Source organism: Blennius ocellaris (genome assembly GCF_963422515.1).
Source record: "Blennius ocellaris genome assembly, chromosome: 1".
Lineage (NCBI taxonomy): Eukaryota > Metazoa > Chordata > Actinopteri > Blenniiformes > Blenniidae > Blennius > Blennius ocellaris.
Genome location: NC_137650.1, coordinates 20,898,320 through 20,921,680, shown reverse-complemented (window position 1 = coordinate 20,921,680; position 23,361 = coordinate 20,898,320). Strand labels below are relative to the sequence as shown.

General features: G+C 39.5%; 1 protein-coding gene across 1 annotated transcript in view; it reads right to left on the bottom strand.

Annotated features, from left to right (window-relative positions):
- The window catches only part of spon1a (spondin 1a), a gene marked incomplete at its 5' end in the record, with an annotated part of 70,771 nt that extends 48,395 nt beyond the window's left edge, over window positions 1-22,376 (bottom strand). Inside the window, 6 exons of the mRNA XM_080500331.1 lie at window positions 213-361; window positions 4,657-4,779; window positions 5,242-5,315; window positions 13,941-14,074; window positions 20,723-20,829; window positions 22,145-22,376. Coding sequence (XP_080356457.1) covers window positions 213-361; window positions 4,657-4,779; window positions 5,242-5,315; window positions 13,941-14,074; window positions 20,723-20,829; window positions 22,145-22,376 — 819 coding nt within the window. The remainder of the gene's footprint in view (window positions 1-212; window positions 362-4,656; window positions 4,780-5,241; window positions 5,316-13,940; window positions 14,075-20,722; window positions 20,830-22,144) is intronic.
- Between the last annotated feature and the right edge of the window lie 985 nt (window positions 22,377-23,361).

Here is a 23,361-nt window from a genome sequence, read left to right as displayed (position 1 = left end):
CAGCTTTTGCTAAGACAAAATATTCTCAAAACCAAGCGGTAATAGTAATGACAGATTGGAATAGAATAGAATAGAATAGAATAGAATAGAATAGAATAGAATAGAATAGAATAGAATACTTCATTGTCATCATACAAGAACAACTGAATTAAAAGACAGTGTTCCGTGCGTGCTTATTTCTTTTTAATCACCTTCTCTCAGGACTCTCTTACCCTTTGTCTGATCTCCTCCTCCATCTTGACCGGGGAGCCCAGCTCAGCTACTTGTTTCACTCCGTCGCTGGAAATACCGCCGTATTCCCATAGCACATAGTTCTTAGAGTGAGAGGCACCAATGATGGCCGACCAGTGATTTGCACGGCCTGTAAATCCAGACAAAAAAGCATCTCAGTAAATGTTATGCTAAGTTTCAACATTCTCATTTCAATGAGGATTTTTTTTCCATCTTGAGGCAAAATTCAAGTGATGTTAATGCTGATCAATTTCTTACATTTCATGCTTGTTAACAAAGTGGCTCAAGACAAGAGTGTGTGTGGGCCCAAGTATGTTGGACTCTACCAAAACCAAGTATCTTACATCTATGGGATTATTAATGTCCACAGATGTATTAGTGGTAGTTTTATTGGGACAGAAGAAGCTCAAACCTGACAGTATCCCACTTTAAAAACAGAGTAACACAGTTCATCTGTGATTGACAGGCATTATGCCCATGTTTACGGGTCATTTTCTAATATCTTTACAATCTCAGTGCACTCAGTGGTCTGCTATCAACAACAACCTTGGTCGGCTGTTATGATCTTGCATCCTCCTATCATGTTTTCTGCTATCATATATGCCCCTTCCTAGGTGCACATGCAGTGAGATGACATTCAGCTGCATTCAGATAAAAGCATGATAATGGTCTAGCTTGTCTGATCAGCACACAATGCATCACAGATGAAAGAACTGGTCACCTATTTCTATCTTCTGAGAGCTTGTCAGCTGAAAGATTAATGCTGTACCATGTAATTGAATCCTGTCAACTTCACAATTGGGCTGCACACCTTAACAGTACCTATTAAATCTGGGTGAGGTGACCTCATGCAGGTCAAAGGCTCTATTTTCATCTTCATGCCATTAATAAAGCATCTACTTTGCCATTCTGGATGTCACTTTGTGACTTTGCATCAGGGGGGAAGAGCTCAACATGTTATGATCCACATTTATCATAATTTTATTTGTGTGTTTGGAGAATTCTTTAATCCACGGATCCTGAAATGTTTTTGTTTAGTGTTTCTACTTTTTTCAGTGCACCATGGTTCACGGTTCACTTTTTTCTCTTTGGTGATGTTAAACTGGAGACATGACAAAAGGGATCCTTTCCTCATTTTAAGATGATTACACACTTCCAGCCAGCCGAGTGACTTAATTAAATTGGACTCAAACTGCCCTTGGCTGGTTAATTCAGGACAATGAGCTTCATGTTGCTTACATGATTTTTAAAATGTCATTTAAGCCCATTTCCTACCTAAATTAGCAGCAGATCAATACTGTATTAAAACACTTCACTAATGTTTGTGCTGGAAGTGTTTTATGGCTGAAATGGCTGTCTTCACATCAAAGGAAAAGAAGCTGCAGTTTGAACACAAACTACCATGCTGTACCCATGAGCTTTTACCAAGTTCTTAAAGAATGATGACATTTACCTAATTTTAGCCATTACATAATTCTATTAGTAACTTGCTTAAAAAAAAAAAAAAAAAATGTTCTTTTTTTTTATAGCCGCTGTTTGATTGGTTTTGAACATAATTTCAAAGAACCAAATAAAAGACTTGGACCGTGTCAGTATTTTTGTAATGGCAGCAAAGACATGCATTTTAGGTTAATTAGTGACACTAAATTCCCTGTGTGAGTGTGTGTGACTGTCTGTCACTCTGTTTGCCCTGAGAAAGACAGGAGCACAGGCCAGGGTGTATCCTGAATTCACCACTAATTAACTAGCATCGCATTCACGATCCTGTGATATTTACTTAAAGTATAAGGCAGTGGATTTATGCCCCGTTTACACGACAACGTTCCACGTGATAACACCTAATCCATTAAAAAAAAGGAGTGCGTTTATACTGCAACACACTGACAACGACATGTTTAGGATGCTGGGCCACGTGACGGCGCTGTTGCTTGATTTTGTAATGAAACTACACAAACATGTGCAGAGAACAGAGAACAATACAATAAAAACGTGAAGAAAATGGAGAGAACCCGACATCCGTATGGACTGACGACACATTGGATGATATCAGGGGTGAGTCTCAAATATAAAACTACTGATATGGACAATAAAGCTAGAATACAGTCTGCAAGTCATACCACTATAACAGCAGTATCACTACTGAACTAATTTACGCATCACATCTTAAAAACAGACACGATTTGGACTTTCGTACTACTAATATCAGAAATGCACAAAGGCAAATGTTCTTTATTGATATTTTGTGGTATGTCCTCAAAGTGCTCTGAGAGTACATCAGCTTCCTGAAAAATGAAAGGTTTGCCTTCGTTTTTATGGGATCACCAATCAACCTAACAAATATGTCTTTACATGTGTGAGAAAAACTCCCTAAAATCCATGCAAGCTGAGAAAACCATGCAAAGTCCACACAGGAAGGCCAATATGGACACTAGTTTTAAACTATTCACCTTCTTGTTTTGAAGGAACAATGCTCGTGTTTGCACTTTCAAGCCACCAGCAACTAAAACGTTGTTGGACCCAAAATCAGGAATGACATGAGCAATTCCCTTGCCAAAAAACATTGATCTGTGTCTGACAGTTTTATACATAGGCTATAAATTCTTTGTTTTATCCTTGAACAACCTCATCTGAAAATAATGGAAAGCTAATGGATGGTGTGATTCCAAAAAAAAACAACATTTCCAATGTATAAAATCGCTGCCTATTTATACGGATTATTAAGTATTAAGCAGGCTAATAAAACAGGAAAATTCTTATGTGGATTTTTTTGGCTTAAAAGCATAATAAAGTAAGAAAATGAAAATGCAGCTGTAGCATCCAGAAACTTTTGGATCATTGAATCTTGAAAAACCTTTTCAGATTTATGAAGGTACAGCAATGCGAATCAATTGTAATCTATGTTATAAAGTGTTTAAGCCAAGAGGAAGACAACAGTTATTTAACAAAGAATATACATGATTGTGAGTAGATGTTGTTCTTATGTGCGTATATACTGTAATTCAATACAGTGCGTGCCTTAGGTAGCAAAGCCAATATGATGGTTTATATTCTCTTGAAGGAGGACTCTGTATAGCTGTATGCCTTGTTCTTTCATTCTCAGTCTCTTTTTCGTTTTTGGGCTAATCCCATCAGAAGTGTTTGTTGACAACCAGGCCAGTCTCTGCCACAATGTACTCCCAGCTTCCAAGTGAGCTGCCATTGCTTGGGCTGAATAGCCATGCATTGTTGCATGACTGACAATGGGGACGAAAAGGAGAAAGAAAATAGAACTGTCAAGGTTATCATCTCAGCAGTACATAAAAAAACAGTCTCATTGGCCCGTTTTACATTGAATTTTTTTTAGTGTGTGGGTATGTGCAAGCACGGTGGTCTACTGCTCATGGCAATACACTGTGTAATATTTCAGTACGGTTTGCATTAAAAAAAAGAAGAAAAAAAAAAAAGTACTTTAAACAGGACCAAGAAAATACAGATCAAGTGAAGAAAATATGTACAGATTGTCGGTGGTGTATTGTACAGAGTGAATAATATTGTGATAGCTGACATGTTTCACCAGCTACTTACCCAGAAAATGACTTTGTGCAAGGAGAAATCAAGATGTATATAATCCCAGGAGTTGGGATATAACAGAAGCCACATGGCTTGCCCTATCCTCTTTTAAAGTTGATCCTTCTGCCAGGTGTGAGTCTTTCGACTGTATGTGGGGGAGATTGAGTCACATAGAAGCTGTTCGCTGCATAAGACAGTGAATTAAGGCTACTTTCGATCTCAGGGTTTATCTTATTCCACTCTAATCAGTATATTGATCTGACTGGCGACAGGCTGATTTAGACAAGAGAGGCAGTGTAATCTTTAAGTCCATTCACATCCTGATAGTGTGGCTCAAGGTTATATGCACATCACACCCATCCATTGTACTGTAGCTCACCACCCACATCACTTCTGAGAGCCACGTGGAAGGGATAAACCACAGAGCTAAAACGTGCCCATAATGGAGTTTTACTGGTTCCCGTGCTGAAATCAATGCTGTAACACAAGTCTGCCTACATTCTGTATTTTGTGAGCAAATCCTAGAACTAATAACAGAATATACTGTACGGGTTTAAATGTCCCAGTCTATCATGGCTATTATGAAAGAACATTAATTCTTCTTATATTATATCTTCAAATATGTTCAAAATGTCAATGTCATCTGTTAAAAAGAATTTCTCAACTGCAGTGCAAAAAGATTTTAACAAAAGTTGCTCAAACAGAGGTTGCTAGTGAGAAAGTACTGTACATGCTAAAGAATGGGTTCAGTATATCACACAGACATTTTCAAGCAGTCTTTGAGTTTATGTATCTTCTGTTCCTGCCAGTGAAGAAGAGAAAGGCGTATGACAGAAATTGACAGACAAAAATGGACGGCAGGTGATTGTTGCTTACGGGGATAGTCTTTGGGATGGATCTTCTCAGACCAGTTTCCGTAGAATGTGACTCTGTACTTTGCTGTTCCACACGCACAACAATTGAGCAGCGGTTTCTCTGTAGGATCTCCATACAAGGATTCTGCAGAGAAATGAGAAAGAAAAAAAAAAGAGCCAGGGAGGAAAAACAGGAAAACTGTGAGATACATGAAGAGAGATTGCTCATTAGTATAAGAAGAAGACGAGAGTGGTGCCCATCATACAGGAAATAGGTAGTTAAAGAAAGTGGGAAGCCAAAAGGGAGGAAGGGCATGAGAAAAAGAGAAGATGTTCAGCGCAGTTCTTTTGATCTGTTGCTCAGTGTGGCATCCAATGCCATGCACAGCTAGGGGGTCATACTCATTTACAATCATTCACATGCCAGAGTATAACAGCTGACAGGAATGTCCCCGCACTAAAATCAAGAATGAAATAAAATTGAGAAGAAGAAGAATAAAAAAAAAGAGAATATCAGCGGGGAGTGAAATCGAGTACCAGCAGGGAGATGGAAGGAACAAGAAATTCATGGTAAATTATTTATTCCGTGTCAATAAAGGAAACCTACCTTTCTCACACATCCGCTTGGTGAGTGATCCTTCATCCTGGAAATAGATTATTCTTTTTTGCACTATGCTGGCCCTTCACAGAGAGATAGAAAGTGAGAAATTCAGTGATCGGAAAGTTTGTTGGTGGTGTAGTAAAAAGCAAATGTAGACATTAAGGGAGAGGGTGAGAGTCAGTGACACAAAAGGGAAAAAGTAAATATTATCTTCAAACCAATTGTGACACTTTGACAGTTTAAAAGAAGATAATCAAAGGCAACACACAAAAGTTGTTTTCAAGATAATAAGATTCTGAGCCGGGGATGGCGGCAGATGTAACAGGTGCAAAGTTATTCATAATCATCGTCTTGTTTTTCCAGTATACTCCTGAAAGCAGGTCTATGAGCATACAGGGAAATCTAAAAAGAACCAAGCCGCCATTCAGACGGTGGGCTTTCAGTTCAGCATACAAAGGCCACAAAAAGCATGCATCACCATTAACATACATACGGCAAAATGACGGGCTGAAAAGCTGAATGAAAATACTGAACAAGAGAAAAAGTTCCATTAAGAGTAATTACAGCACTTAAGACATTCCCTCAGGAAATTCACAGAAATGCAGAGATATGCTGTCCTGCATCGTGGCCCAAGCACTACATTAGCAGGAAGTGATTGACAGGCCGACAGTGATGTTGCCTAAATGTGAGGCCTGGCAAAGAAAACTCCAGATTGAGCTGTCTCAAGAGCTTGTTCAAGGGCTTGGTAGAGAAGAGGTCTGAGAGCAGCCTTGACATGTAAATCAGTCACAAACAAACAATTTCAGAGGCCAACAGACTTGAGAAAACAACAACAATTCTTCTCGGATCTCACTTCCTCACATACACCAGTCTTTACAAGAGCCATGGCTGCAAGAGGGTTACCAGGGAGATAAACCCCAACCAGGACGTGCTGAACTGAGGCACAGGAGTAACTTCTAATCCAGCTGGATGCTTTGGTTTCTATTTATCCTGGAGTGTTAGAGTCAGCTCACCAGTGAGTGAAGTGATCTCTGATATATCAGAAATTGTACATCATATTCAGGCCAATTCAAGGTTGATTCACATCAGTCAAATATAAACTCGAATCAACAAATGCTGAACATTCACATTTAAATTTCCAGACAATTCTGTGGGGAATTGATAAATTGGACCAGCTTTTTAAAAAAACAAAACATGCGTATTTAAGATGTTACAAAGAATGTTATACCTGTATCCATGTCTGACAGTATTATCAACTGACAAACAATAGACCTAATAAAGAAAATCACAAAGCTCTCTTAAGAGTAGTGATGGGTTATTGATTGTTTTACTTCTGGTGAATGCTACACTTTCATCAACACATTCATCTTTATATCTCAATGTGTGCCCTTTAAGTGTCATATACGAATTCATTTTCTGCTTGTAAGATATTACAGGACAGTGAAATTGATCCATTTGCACTCACTTATGATGAAGCTGTCAGTTTTGTCAAACTCGTTCTATAGAAGAGGGCAGTTGAGGATCAGGACAATCATGGAAATAAGATTTGGAACTACATAATATGGTCTTGAAAAAAATCCACATTGCTGTAAAGAGTTCACATACACCAATGGGCAATTTAGAGTAATTTGCGAACTCTGAAAAACATATTTCGAATACAATGAGATTCTTCATTTGTTAAGTTTATAGATTTGTATCAGCCACTCTCAACTCACTCTCAAAAAAAAAAAAACATACTACCTTACTGCCCATGTTCTATTGTATATGCACATTCAAATAAATAGGTCTAATGTTTTCACATGCATGAAAACTGTACAAAACACAATGTCACAGTAACATTGTTGCTTGACCGCCACCAAATCCTGATGAGTTATGCAATGAGTGTGCGTGAACATCTGCGATTAATAGGAATATATTTCTATGAGATTTTGCATACACAGAAATATGACACATTTAATGTCAAATATGAGACTGACCTTTCCCCACCACAATGTAATCAGTTCACATGGGAATTAAAAGTGAACATGTCTGCCAAATGTTAAGGAATCTCCTCTGGAGATCTGGCATTGATTGGACGAGCATAGACACAGGTGTGCATGTTAGGGTGAAAGTGCAGGAAGAAAACATTGTGCTGTTAAGGTCAACAGTCATCATTTAACGGGGATACTGCTTGCTTGTTCAAATGTGCAAGAAATTGTTGTTCCTGCACGAGTCCTGTTATGTATATTTATTGATTCGTTTGAGAAAGAGAATGTGTGCGATCCATATTCATGTGATGAATGACAGCAATAACCAGGCAGTAATATGGTACTGTCAGCTCTCTTAGTATTTGTCAAGCGTATTTACCTTTTAAAAGTAATTTGAAGGTCTGGAAAAAAAAGCAAGGCAACTAACAAAAGAACAGAGAGCATAAAAGTCCCACCAACCAGGTAATCACTTCAAAACTTCCATTTCAAACAGAAACACTCTCAGCGGGTTATATTTCCTTTCTCTGTAGACAAACAGATTCTTACAATAAGAAGAACAGGTGAGCATTATGAAAAATAATGATCTCCTAATAATTTTGACATAATGTGAGAAATTTTAAGTTGAATGGTCCTCTTTTGCTTTTCACCATATTATCGATTAACAAAGCTGAGAAACAGAATCCAGGTTTGTTATAAAGGAGTTGTTAACCACAAAATACACAATCAAAGTACAAATTACCAAAAATAAAAAATAACCATAAGACATCCTGTTCTTCACCATGAATTCACACACACACACACACACACACACACACACACACACACACACACACACACACACACACACACACACACACACACACACACACACACACACACACACACACACACACACACAGTAGCTCGTATTACATTGTAATGGTCACAATTAATCAATGAAGTGAGTAAATTGAGTGTATATTTGGGTGTGATTATGACGTATGGCCAAAATGACCTCACAAAACACGGATGAAATGACTCGGAGTGAGAGACACCACCGGCGCATCTCTAATTGTTCATGCTTTAATTCAATCTCACCCCAATTTCAAATATCTCCCCGAGAGAGAGGAGCACACTCTGCCTCACTGCTTGCCCACTTTCCTGGGCTGGCCAGACAATCAAGCAGAGTAATGCTTATTTAACATCCAATTTAAATTCTATCTGACTTTGCTGGATCCACACCACTGCCGATCCCAATCACCCCAAAACTACCCTGATTTAAATGTGTGTGTGTGTGTGTGTGTGTGTGTGTGTGTGTGTGTGTGTGTGTGTGTGTGTGTGTGTGTGTGTGTGTGTGTGTGTTATGAGAGAGAGAGAGAGAGAGAGAGAGAGAGAGAGAGAGAGAAATTAGTAAACAGAAAAAAAGGTTAAGGGAAAAAAGTTATTTCCTTCCTGTGGCTGGATAAAATAAAAGAAGAAAATAATTTCTCAAATCCCTGTATCTGCTACAGCTCCACTCCAAAATTAAATCATTTTCATTTTGTTCAATCTGTTTCCACTACAAATAGATTAAATGAATTATTTTAGCTTCTTCTGCTCAATGACAGAAAGAATTTAGAAGCTGAACCAAACTAAACTAAACTAATAGCAAACTTCCAATGAGATGCTATGGAAATTTCTAATGACCCACCTGTGCTTCATGAAGTGGGTGTGGCACACGTCGGTATTTTGTGTAGCTCTTTGACACTTTGAACAGCAGAATTTAAATTGTTCTTGTTGTTCTTCAGTCATGTCCATTTAGCAGGCGCAAGCAGTAACTCTCTTGAGTCAGTGCCATATTGCATCATGCTGTAAAGTTTGAGAGGTCTCTTCCCTGCCTTTTTACAATCACAATGTGGCTATGACCCTGAGAGCAAACAACTGTGTTGGGAGTGTAACCGCCCCCACTTTCCAAGCTCAAAGAGGACAAAATGGGTCAGCAGAAAAGCAAGTATATTTGTCATCACCTCCCTGATCACTAAGTTTTACACTGTGAATTTGCTGTGTGGCATCAGGCTGTGAAAGTCTTACTGTAATGTAATGTGTAACACCTTAAAAAAAAAAAGTGGTCTGGTCGCGGTTTAGTTCTATATCAGGACTATCCACTGGCTACCTTGTACATTTAGTCTTTATGGGTCTTGCGGTTTTAGCATCCTGAAGGCCTCTTTCATCCATCTTATCATTGTGCTGATGGAGATAAACAGGCTCTGACAGCTGCATGCGGTTGTAACATTCATCTGGCCACTGATGCACTCAGACAGCCCATCAAAACACATCACACGAACGTCCACATGCGAGCCAGAGGGAAATGACAAATAAATTGCTTCCCACCTACAAATGAAAAGATACCAGATAATAGCAACTTCAGTGGTGACTGCAAAATATAGATTATATTTGAATGTGACATACCGTGGTTGTGTGGGACTTTGAAAATGCCATGGCAATTGAAGTGTGACAATACCACTTTATTGGAGTTGTACTTTTCCACATTGGACACTAACAGGTCATATCTGATTTTGTCATTCAATTAGTCATTAAGTTCAGTATTTGATTAAGACTACTTAACTAGATTAATTACATTCTTACTTGGTGAAATATGATGTGTTGTGCTTTGGAATTACATAGTGAGATAGTGTCTGAAGAACAATCAGGATAAAATAAAGGAATAAAGATTAGAATATGTAATCAGTTGTATATGTAAGGGCACATTAGCAGGCTGCTGTTCTGTATTTCTAATCAACTGATGAATGTGCAAAATAAACTTTCTGCTGTTTGGCAGTGGCCAATTTACCGTCTTGTTCTCAGATAGTAACATTACCTTGAATTGTTCACCCAGAGGCAAACAAATCCTGCATGAGGTGTTTATCTCTGCTCATTTATTAATGAACGCAGTGTAAAACAATGAGGATGCACTGCAGCTTCTGCTTTTTTAGCACTGCTGTCACCGTCACAAATTAAAACGATCACTATCATTGGGAGTGATTAGCTTACCTAATATACCACAGTGTGTTCACTTACCAGGTACAAGGTAGTGACAAAAAGCATCACTTTGCACTCTGGAAGGGTAACTAATCTAAACTCATCCCTAAATTTCAAGATTCAAGAATGTGTCTGCACATTCCTTTCCTTACATTTTTAAAACTGGCTTCAAAACACAGAAAGGACAGTTAGAGATTTGAGGGATTTTATAATTGCAAACAATAACAAGGCCAGTTACATAAAGTTACACGAGTTAAATCTGTATGCATCCCATTTAACTGTTATATATCTGGGACTCGCCATGTTTTACACCATAGTCTATTTTAGTGATGTGTTGTCGTACTGTTTATTTCGTATGTAGCATCAAACACCTGAAACAGTATGTTTCAAAACGAATCAGTAAAAATTTCATCCTGGTCCGATTATTTGTTGACTGTCATTTCTTTTGAATAATGACAAGTCTTTCCTTTCTTCTGTCTTCAAACACATTAATTGCTCTTGAGGTGACATGTTACTTTCCTTTATTTTCCCTCCCATCACTTCGACACTAAAGGGATTTGAAAAGTATTCATACCCCTTGAACTTTTCCACATTTTGTCATATTACAACCACAAATGTAAATGTATTTTATATTGAACAGCAGAAACCCAGTGCGTCTGAGCCTGTTTCTGCAGGTTTGTTCCTGTTAAAAGTGATTTTGTTCTTTCCATTGTCACTTATGCTTGCTTGTGTGGAATTGTCTGGATTTTCTCTGTAAGAGTGCCTTTAAATGACTGTGTTGTATTTTGAGCTATACAAACAAAATTGAATTGAATTGAATTGAATTGAATAGAATAGAATACTTTTGAAAGCCACTGTACTGGAGCAAGGTGCTTTCTCCTAAAACATTGCGCCGATCCCTAAAATAAACTGACTGATGGAATGTTATCTCATAATAAAACCAGAGCTTTAATTTGGACTGAGATCCCTCAAAAGAATATTTTACTATGACAGTTAAAAACATATACTTTGCTTTGTGATTGGGTAAATTCCAGGACTTCAGCTTTCTTACCTTAACTTGAGTAAAGGAGTTGAATAACTACTTCTGCGTTTCACAAAGTCTTTGTTTGCACCAATACAAACCTACGCTCCTATTTAAGTAAAGAATGTGAGTCTTTTTACCGACTGTGCATGAGGTATTGTGATTGTTGTGTATCCACACCAAACGGCAACATCCATGTGTATTGAATACACCCAAAATACAACTACATGTAGCAAGACTTCAACATATATCCTGCATTTGATCCAAGAGCAGTGTACACAGCAGGAACACAAGCCTGGAAACCCAGGCACAATTTTCACTGAGCGTATAAGTCTACTGAAAATAGATCTGTTCAGGGGATTGAACGAGCATCCTTGACTGACCCTGTCATCAAGAACCAACCTTTGACCAAACCAAACCACCAAGCTCAGACTTTCCATCTAAAAGACAGCGGCGGCCCATCAATTATACTGAAGCAAACCACTCACGAGGAGCAAGATTTGTGAGACAACACGAGTCACAGAAGCAACAGGAGCTCACACACATGCCACACACGTACACTTCTAACCTAATGAGCAGAGCTTTCTAATAACAATGATGTTTTACAGGCAGGTATACTGACAGTGACAGAGCATGTCTTCATATGAATAAAACATTGATCTTGCTTGTGGTGGCAATAAAACTGTCTTCTCTAAGCTAATCTATAACAAAGCATTTATCATTTTTTTATGCTGGTTCCTTCTGAGCTCCTGTCCTGTTGATTATAAGCTATACTTATACGTGTTTGTAAATGTGTCAATGACACATTTACAATACAACTTGTGAAAATTGATGTATAGCCCTCTGACCTCTCTTTATGAGAGGAAAGAACTGTACTTTTCTGTTATTCTTAATAGATGTGCTTCTTCTATGAGGGAGACTTTATTAATATTTTGTTGCATTGCAGCAGATATAATAAATCCTTGCTGTCATTATAACTGATGATGAACAAATATCCATTGCCAGTTCGTAATTATCACTGTCACAAGCATTGCTTTTAAATTGTGAGCTTGTCTGTCCTTTGTATGCTGGTATTAGAGCCGTATCTCTCCACTCTTAAGTGTCTCTTTTGAGCGCGTGTGCTCTTTTGCACTGTTCAACTTGTCCCTTTATCCACACTCTTTCCTGAATACAATTGTGCCATCATCCCACCGGTCTGTATGAGGAGAGCAAGTGTATCATACAACATGAAACACTGTGAAAAAGGCTATGATAATACCATCCAGTGATGATGAAAACACAGAGGAGAGATAGAGATGGGAAAAAAAACAACAATGGCAGACAGGGGACAGGGAATTTCACATATTTCTGGGAGGGCAGACCATGAGGAAGAAGAGAGGAAAGAAAACGGAGACTCATCCTGGTATAGGAGTCACATAGGAATGTGCATTATTAAGAAATTCAATCTTTTTATCACCGCATTGTAAGAAAGTACAACCGAGCTCTGACTATGCTCAAGAGAAATAGATCAAGTATATAAACAGTTAAATAATACATTGATCCGAAACCCCTCTGATGGTCCCTGAGATTCTTTCCACATCCTTTAGTTCAATATATCTTTGCCATAGAGTACACAATTTCTGTTATGATCAGCCTTCAACTTAACATGACTATCCTCCTTTATCCGCACAAGCCCGGAGGAGTCCTAAGAGCAAAATTGATTGGTGTCCGTCAGCGATATATTGAATCGAGCTGATGAATATATTATGAAGCTGAATGAGAGAGAAGATTTGATGAATATTGTACATTTCAGTGTGCTTACGCTGGGAGGAACAATAAATAAATACAGTGTCATTACACTTGTGAACTTGATGTATTCTGGCAGCAGAGCTCAGAGTCCCACAGAGATATAATGTGATTAAATCTCTATTATGAGCTGTGCTTTAAAAAAACTAAAAAAACAACACAGCATTAAAGTTAGTTAAAAATCTTTCATGCATACTGTTAAAAGTATTACAATAAATGGAAAGGCATATATGCATGCAGATTATAAGTTTTCAAAAAGCACTACTCAAAAGTTATGATTTAAAAAAAAAAAAGATCAAAAAATGAAATAAATGTTTCACCAAAACATTACTAACAGCTAAAAGTGGATGTTTAGGTGCAATGACACTACATGTACATACAAAGCTAATAAGCTGTGATATATTACAGTCACAACTATGATATGAAAACTTTTTTCCCCATTAGACAATAGGTTCATAAAACACAATAGATTTTCTGTTTCTATTTCTATATTCTGAGTGTACCAGAAATATTCCTCTGTAGATTTGCAAAAAATAAACAGCAACACATTTTACAAGTCTCTAGTAAAACCAAATGTTAAGTATTTCATAATAGTATTTTTTTACAGAATTTTCAACAAACAATTCCTCTTATATATGCATACACATCATAAATCTGACAAATCGTGCCTAAAATGATCAATTTAAGGCATGAAGTATGCTTTAAAATGACTCAGCCATAGTTACTTTGTTTTTACTCCAAGATGCTACTTGTAGACGAGATTGAATCTCGTATCAAGAATAGTGAAGAGAAAAGAAAACATCTACAAGACAATTACTTACTAGTAAAGGACACAGTTGTACAAACGAACAGTCATCTTCCATTAGCGGAGTATCATGTATGTTAGTCACTGGGCTGAGGACTTGCCTCTCTCAGAAAGGCTGCTGTATACATACTTGATAAGAACACAGCCGGAGCCACCCGGGGGCGCAGTCCAAAACACTTGGATGCTGGTCCGCCTGCGAGGCGTGCTCTCTGTCACAGCAGGTGGACAGTTGGTCATGTACTGTGTTTCCTCCTCATCAATTATCTGGAAAACATTCACATACACACCAGGAAATCAGTAATGAATGCTCTTGAGAAATGCTCACCTTTGAAGGACCCAGAAATAGCACATGTGATTTTGTTCTTGGCAAGTTGGTTCCCTTTGTCAGCTCTCCAGCTTATACACATTATTAGCAGCAGAAGTTGAATTTAATTTGCATACATCATGCCTTACTGTACGGTTATCCAACAAAAGCAGAAATAATGCACTGGTTTGCAACCAGAGATGTCTCATAGATTGGTGACTATCATCAGATAATGGGAGTAAGTGTATGTTACAGCAGAGGCTTGATCTCATTTTAGGATTTGTGAACCTTTCATGAAGTCACAAACTGAGTATTGTGTTTCTGGTGTTTCATATAGATATTTTCCTTGTGATTTACTTGGATTTGTCGTTTTTGTCTTGGTTAAATTGAGCAAAGTTAAACTCTTTATTAGAGAAATCAAACCTTGGTGCAACTGCTAACAACTACAAGATATACTGAATGTGTCCGAAGACTTTTTTCTTTTTTACTTCTTTTTTGAATGGTCACAAGAGAAAAAGGTGGGAGCAACTCCCTCTGAGTGAGAGAAACCAGATGGAAGCTGGTGTTTTTATGGTGTGTGTCCATATGAAAATCTATCACTGTCACTGTGCTGAGGATACAGACACAAGCTGCTCTGGTCTTCAAGGTTCATAACCCAATAAAGATGGTTATGGTGTTTCACCCAGAACAGTGATTAATCCAGTCTAGTGGCATGCCGCTCCGTTCTTCCATTCTATACATCGTGTGTCACTAGTAAAACAACATTGTCATTCACCTGGCGCTGAGATGTGTAGAAGCTCAAGAACCGACCTGTGTTTCCAACATAGATTTGTCTGAATGTGTTTGTGGCAGGTTTGTTGAGGAAAACTAAAACACTGCATCTTCTTATCAGAATCACAACCATTATGTTGGTAATCTCATACGAGCTTTAAAAACATTAACATGGCGAGTCCATTTGCAGTATGGGTCATGCAACGGCTCTTCAAGTCGTCCGTTTGTTTTTCTTTTTGTTGAGGGAGACAATCATAAATACTGTACATGTCTATTCTAATCGTTAATAAAATGTAGATACTGATTAAATATATAATTGAACAGTAAATATAGGGAAACACAGCAGTTGCTTTGGATTTCTCGATGATGATGTCAAACAATAATATACTCCCTGCTAGCACCGTTATCTGCGGTTATTTGCAATGGGATCATGAAGACATCAGCAGAAGATGAACTGCCAGAGACTGAAAGGTTTCCGTATGTCAGCATGGGACATGTGAGAGATTATATAACGATACATCCTGCTGTTGTGCTCCACCAGCTCGTGTGTTCTCATGCTGTTCATTGTCAGTTTTCTTAATTTAAGCTTCATAATACATCTTGTGAGTTGTTAACAGCCTTTAGGAAAATTCCAGCTAGAACATCAGAACATTTGTCCTCCTGTCGTGTCCAGTGCTGGAAGTAACACATAGTAACACCACTGCTTTTGATGGAAAAAAAATAGAAAAAAACAATGTGTATGCACCACCATTTTATTGTGACCCGCGTAGTGCTGAAACCTCCGCTAATGTGTCACAGCATCATTACTAAATGTACATTATTAAGATATCTTAATTACAAGAGACATTTGAAAGCAACTCACAAGTTACTTTATTATTTTGAAACTGTATTAATGTACTTCTTCATAGTAACTTACCCAACCCTGGTAAGGTCTTTTTTTTTTATTGTTTAATACAGTTGACTCCACATTAGCACTTGCACACTTCATTCAGTTATGTGCATGTGACATAAATCACACAGTTTGCAGCAGCAATAATAACATGACACGCATAATAAATCATGCAGTTTGTTGCCAACACATTTTCATAATCGATTTTTGTCGATATAATTGATTCCTGGTTGCAGCCTTGATTTAATGAGCTGGAGTGGATAGACGAGGCATGCAAATCACTCATTTGACTGTGATTAGAGCCAAAAGCAATGCGGTATTAATTGAGAAAAAGTTCATTTCCTCCACCTGAATGGGCTGAAAGGGTGTTGAAAGAGGGCAGGAAATTGGGGGGATTATGACAAGTGCCTTTTATGAAATGTCAAACCAGAGGAAACTCGCAGCAGGTTTGTTGCCAGATTTCACAAAGCCAGTAACAAAATACCTTGACTTTTCCCAAAGAAATTCCCTGGAAGAAATTGACTACATCTACTACAAAACAATAAATGTGCACACAGAGGAGTTTTTCTTTTCTTTTTTTAATTTAAATGGTGTCAATGATTGCTGTTGAAGTTATGCAGTATTCAAATTCCATGTTTATTTCCCAGGACAAGAGAGTGGTGCGGTTCCTGTGAGGACAGTAAGTCTCTCCTTGCGCCTGAGACAGAAGATCCCCTGCCAATAGGAAAAGGTCATAGTTTGCCTTTTAAAGCTCAAATATTTCTACTACACAGTGCTTGGATTGCTATAATGTAATTAAAGCTGGGAGACCGGGCCAAGAGGTGAGAAGAAAGTCTCTCGGAATGTGATGACTTGAGGTGCTCTATATTTCTTTGAAAGCTTCGACCAAATACTCATTATTATGATATACTTAACAATAACCAAATTCTCCACATAAGTTCTGGAAGTGCACTTGTGCTAGTCAAATACTTAATAAGTTTGTCTTGAATAATTGGCTAATGTTATGGAAATGCAGGCCATCTTTGAAAGGAAAACACTAGTGAACAAAATGGCTCACTTTATGACAACTATATATCTACTGAGTACACTCCTTATGACATACTGCTTTATGCGGTGCATGAGAACTGTAAAGCCCCGAGCCATTCTTGAATAGAAGAGCTAAGGGAAATAAAGGCAGTCACACCTGAGAAGAAAGTAAAAATGAGGGAGGAGTGGCTGGTTGATCATACAATGGAAGCAGAGCTCCAAGCGGGACTCTGTGTTTAACTGAAAGGGGCTGCAACTTCTTGGTCAGGATGAAGCGATTACTAGAATAAAGTCACAATAAAAGGAGCATGGCGCCAAATGTATAATTTGAACATTTGAATATATTCTCAAACTCATCAGGACTGAATAGAAAAAGCTTTGGTAAAATTGAATTCCCTTCCGATGCTCAATAAGTACGTTAACTTCAAGATGCAAAAATCATGACGGTATTTTCTAAAAATCACCAGATTTCGTTTTATTCAAACTGAAAAGCCCAAATGAATGTTGCCCTCTCCACTCTCTACTGTGCACTTGAAATACTCAGCATCTCATTGATTTTAACTGGACAGAAAATGAGTTGAGCTGGTTGCATGAGGGAGCACAGCCAACGATGTAATATTCACTGTGCAGAGACCAAGGATCCGTTTGATAGGAAGTGACATCAGGCCAGTGAAAGCACGGAACTTTCTCACTCCATAAAGCTGTCAGCAGAGAATTTCCTTTGTCATGCTATGTTATGAATGAGCTCTCTTTGCAAGTGTCTGTGTCTGTGTGTAAGTGTGTCCAGGCATGTGTGCCTGTGCCCTTGTTTCACTCTCTTTGTAGGGTCCGAATATTGAGAGCATACAAAATCTGTGAAGGCTCTCACCTAATTTTAGGAACTACATGACAACATAGTATTTTTAAGGTTAAGATATGAATTCCAAGGCTATGGTTACTGATAGTAAAAGGGTCAGAGAAAGCTTTATTTGAGTGTGTGCGTGTGTGCATGTGCGCATGCGAAGGCAGTTCATGTGTATGCAGTCTGATCTCCGTCTGATGGATTATCCCCCTCCTCTTCATGTTCCCATGGTTCCTAACAGGCATCCTGGGTTGTCCTGACTGGACGACAACGCATGTAAAGCCGGTGAAGTCTCATGGGAATGCATTGAAAACCCGCTGCAAGAAGAAGAAACCAATTTGCTCCAAAGTGACCTATGATCTCCTTTCAGTCCCCAGTTTGAAAGTCTTTTACCATACCCTGACACCCATTGTCAAATAACACAGAACAAAATGTGACACACTAGTGAAAAAGTGAAATCGTCTTTCTTGATTTATGCATCAGATTTTGCAGCTTATCAGCCTTAACGCTCACTGCTGGTCAGACTCAAATAATAACATTAAACATCAATCTTAATTAACAGGCTCACTCTAGGAAAGCATAATCGGTGCATTTTGCATACAATCCAAGTGTCAAAACATCTTTGCTGCCCTAGTGTAAGATCATGACTTCCCCCTTTGTCTCATCACACAGACACACAGCAATTTGCCTTTTCTTGTCCTATAATCTCATCCTGCTGAGAAGTAATGTCCCGTCGGACATCGCCAGCATTCCCTGCTGGTTTACACTCCTGCCAAAGAAACACACATACACACACAGTGGCAGCTGACCTCCCCAGTGAGCTCAATAAAAGTGCTTTTCATCAAGTGGGGAGCTGTCCTGAGACGGCTGAGATTGGGCACACCAGCAGATTTCAAATGAGCTGTATGTTAAATAAAGCCCGACGTCTTCTGTTGCAGATTCCTTTCTCTCTCTTTTTTTCTTTCACAGCCTGGAGGCTGGTCCACCCAGAGTTCTTTCAGAGCACAGGGATGGTGTGTCTGTGTGCTTTCCCGACATAAGACGCATGAAACACAAAAGACTCACTGGGCAGGTGATAATGAAAAGATCTCTTTGGGCAGCAGTTTGTGTGTGATACGCTGTCATATATTGCTTGCGATGAGACAGGCGATTGTCCAAAGCGATGCAGAGAACCTCTGACTTCTCAAACCCTGACATAAATCACATCATAAGTGATGAGATGCCCACTTCCCTTTTTTACTTTTAGCCAACATCTAAAAGTTAGTGGTTACATATCTTTTTATTTTACCGAACATTTTCTGTGTATTCAAGTGCGGAGTAATGGGACTGAGTGGGATTCTAATGATGCACGGTTGCCCCTCTTTACTCCTGACACTTAGCACCTTTCACGCCGCATCACCCTCAGCCATATGGCTGAGGAGCAAGCTCGAGACTGACATTCAATAATAACAGCATGACATCATTTGCGAAGACCAATAAAAATGGGGAACGAAAAAGGCCGGTGTTAATGCTGGTTAATGAGATGTGAGGTGCACACAAGACAAAAATAAAATGGTCCAGTTTTTTATGTCCTCCGCATTCAAAGCTCAGGTTCACAAAGAGCGCCACAGCATGGCAGCAACCGTGATCAGAGCAGCCTGAGGACTGCTGTGCGAACTTTGTCGTGAATTGCAGGAGGGACTCAGTAAAATAATAGGGTTTTATGTGGGAAGCAACTGAAACCGACAGGTTCACAAGAGTCTGGAAAACAAGAAAGCCACACGTGCTTTTAAAGCCATTTAACAACTGCTTCTTCACAGGGTATACTCCAACATAACATATGATTTCAAGCACCGAGCAGGAAAGGGATGTGGCTTCGGTTCAGACTGGGTGTCTGTATGTGATTTGATAGCTTGATTCCATACATCTGTATATATAGTACACTGGGTTTACCTTTGTACATTATGCCCCAGTATTACTCTCTATCTTTAATAGAGGGTCCCGCACTTGCCCAGCTACTTTCAACAATTTTAACAGTTTGTGCTCTTATGCACCACATAAGTGCAGTAAATGTATGGACACTGCAGCCTTGACTCAGATGAAATAAACTTTGAATGGCTGTTATAAACTAAAATGGAAGACAACAAGAACCAGTAAGCACTGAGGTATTTAAAGGTTATGAATGCCGTTAAAGTTTCATAATGCTGTCACCTCACAATCTGTCCCACACTGTGAACATGTTGAATTAACAACTAAGGACTTTACCTTTTGTGATTCACACAGCATTATATGTTTACAAGATACATAAACTAGAAATGAAGTAATGTAATAAATCTATCATTTATTACATGCTCATTATTTTTCCTCTGTCTAATGACTCTCTGTTGCACTCTTGTTCTCTCTCTCACACCCACACACACACACACACACACACACACACACACACACACACAGAGCATTATAATTACAAAGACCTCACATATTTGGCCATTATAACATGTGCGTAGCAGCACCAATTTCCTTGCATTCCCTTTTTTTCTTTATACTCTTGCCCCTCTGTTCCCTTTCCTACCGTCCTACAGCACTCCTCCTAGAACTGCCTATGTAAAATGCTAATTAGCCCTTAAACCAGTCTGACTGTACACCCCCTACATACATGAAATGTATACCTGCATATGAATGTACAGCTTCTTAAAGTCTTCGCACTTGCACCTCGACAGCCTGGTGAAGCACAGATGTGTGGAGCTGAGCTGAGGGTCGGCTCTTTTCATATGCTATATCAAGCCTGTTAGAGGAGCTGAGGTGAGAATAATCACACTTGGATATGTGAAGCCTGGAAGGCGGTAGAAGCAGGATCTCCTTTTCTGTCTTCGCGCATCCTGCACAGTGCTTATGCTGGACTCCAGACGATAGATAGTATTGGCATTACTGTTAAACCAGGTGTAGTTAACAGGGTTATTAGCTTGTCTTTTGTTAATATCCAAATGTATTGCAATACATGATGATTTGTCACATGATGAATTGGTTTTCTTAAAGTGTCTCAAACAATGGGGGGGGGGGGGGTCTATATTATAACAGTGTAATCATTAGCTGCTACCTTACCTGGAAATTCCCAGTGTAGTCCTCGTCCTTGTCTCCTTCGGTGCCCTCCTTTAGGGCAATAAGTGTGAACCCTCTGAAGTAGGAGGGGCTAGTTGCGGACAGAGTAACTAAATGGAAACAAAGAAAAGGGAGCATCCATCACTTAACATGGATGAATTATAATCCTCACTCTGAACAGGGAGCTAAAAGTGACTCTCAAGAAGTACGTGCCAGAGTGGTGTTGTGGCATCTGCAAATTACTCACAGAACGTTCTGATAGATCTAGAAAAGAATCCTTTACCCAACTCTTGTCTGTATACTGACAGTCCCAACATGGCAATGCACCCATACATAGATTATGTGTGTATTGCTTCAGGAAAGGTTGACGGTGTCTGCAACTTTAGTTTCCGCTCTTCTGACTTATGAAGTTGCCACTTTAATCATGTAAAACTGTTTTGTGTAATGGCAATAAGCAAAATGTTGAAAGGAGCAGAAGGGCAATGAAGGAATCAAGTTCACAGAACAGATGGCACATGGCCATTCACTGCTCACAATAACGCTTCAGAACAAAACAAATCAGAGACTCACTTTAAACAGGTCGTTTTTCATACAGGTTACAGAAAGCAGACAAGAATTAATTGAGAGTTTGGGGTTGTTTTTTTTAAAGAATAAAATATAAAGCTTTTGAGCATTTTCACATTGTGCCCCTTCAAATGTAAACACATGACTACATTTGAATTATTATTGTTGCTCTTGTTGCTGTTACAGCGCCAGTACTACACAATTTAGTTGTATTTGGTTAATTTTCTTATGAAAAAAGTAAGAAAAGTTACTAAAAACCAGAATATACAAAACACAAAACCATGGCTTTCTTTGTTGCATAGAAAAACAAAATTTGATAGAAACATAGGAGCTCAAAGCAAATATGGTGCTTCCCTCCAGACATGGTGCTCTTCACCCCGGGGATGATGGAGCAGATTCAGTTTGCTCCAGAGCTGGGAATTAACCATCCTACCCACCCCCACCTCTTTTTTGCAACCATATATGTCATTTTCAAGAAATATATACTTTTAAACTATATAGTCATTGGGAATGAGGACACGTAATAATATACAATGAAATCAGCTATGAGAATGTTACGATCAAGTTATGAAGATCAAACCTCTGGCAGCCTTCTTGAGAAATGTTTTAGCTTATTGTTCCCCGAATAATATGGGAGGGTCTCTTGTCTACAAGGAGATGCAGTTATTTCTTTATTCGCTCCCCACAGTTGACTTTCAGTGCGCATTCACTTAAAAGGGCATCAGAAGTAGATTGTGGGGAAACTTATTTTCAAGTTTGCACAGATTCCCGGTGAATGACAATGTGCACATTATAGTGCAGACATCGTAATCCACTAAAGAAGAGGATTTAAAAAAAAAAAAAAAAACCTCTGCCACCAACCTCTGTATGTGCTGCCTGGCTGGTAGCTCTCCGGATCTCCCTCGACGCGCAGCATAAACTCGTTGTTGCCCTCCTTCCGATTGCTCTGAGCCCGTAAAATCCGACTACAGTACCCGTCCGATTTCCCGGCTCTGTCAAACGGCTCCTCGGTGAATGCAAACATATTGCAGCCCACCGAGGAGACGAGGCAGAGCAGGAGCACGGCGACGGGATGTGGTCCGGCGGCTGTCATCGCCAAGATTTGCAGCGTCAAAAAACCAAGTTGACGCGAACGAAGGAAACCCTGCCGGATGGAGGAGGAGAGGAAAACCGCTCGCCCCGATCGACTCCCGCCCGGTTCACTTCTGGAGGAAAACTTGCCAACTGCTCAAGTAGACTTGGGCTGAGGGAGAGGGAGAGGGAGAGGGAGAGAGAGAGAGAGAGAGACAGAGAGAGAGAGAGAGAGAGACAGAGAGAGAGAGAGACCGGGATGGTGCTCGTGCTGCGCTCTCGCTCCAGCAGGATCTGCAAACTGCGTGCAGCTGCTGGGAGACTGAGCAGGATAGCAGGGGTCCGGGGGAAATGGCCAAACGAGAAATGAGCGCTGTGGAGCTGTCTCCGGGGCCACACGGCTATTTACAAACCGCCAGGGTGATGAATACAAACCAACAGAAGCAAACAGACAGGCGGCCATTCCAGCCGGAGAGTGCTGCCTGCCTGCGAGGAGGAGGCAGCAGTTCCTGACATACTTGGACACAACTCACAACGCGTTGTGTGTGTGCGTGCGTGTATGCGTGCGTGTGTCGAGTGTGTGCGTGCGTGCGTGTGCAGGAACACGTCAACACGCACACAAAGCAAACAATAAAGCATGCTGCACGGTTGTCATGGTGACTAATTAAACAAGAATTTTGTCACCACTCCCTTGTTAGCATTTTATTAGGTGACTTTTTAGTGAATGATGACGTGTATATTTATAAATGTTTTAAACAAAGGTGCAATGACTCAACATCCACTTTATTCTGTAAGGATTTTACAGTTTGGACCCACTCTAGGCCTTCAAAACTGCCCTTATTCAGCAAGGATACGGAAGTAATTGCCAGAGATTTTAGTCCATATCGAGTTGGTAACATGAGGCAGTCTTTGCAGCATTGTTGGCTCGACATCTATGATGCAATGGTCCCATTGAACCGCTTCCCATAGGCGTGCTATTAAATTGGCGATTGGAATCCAGTGAAGTC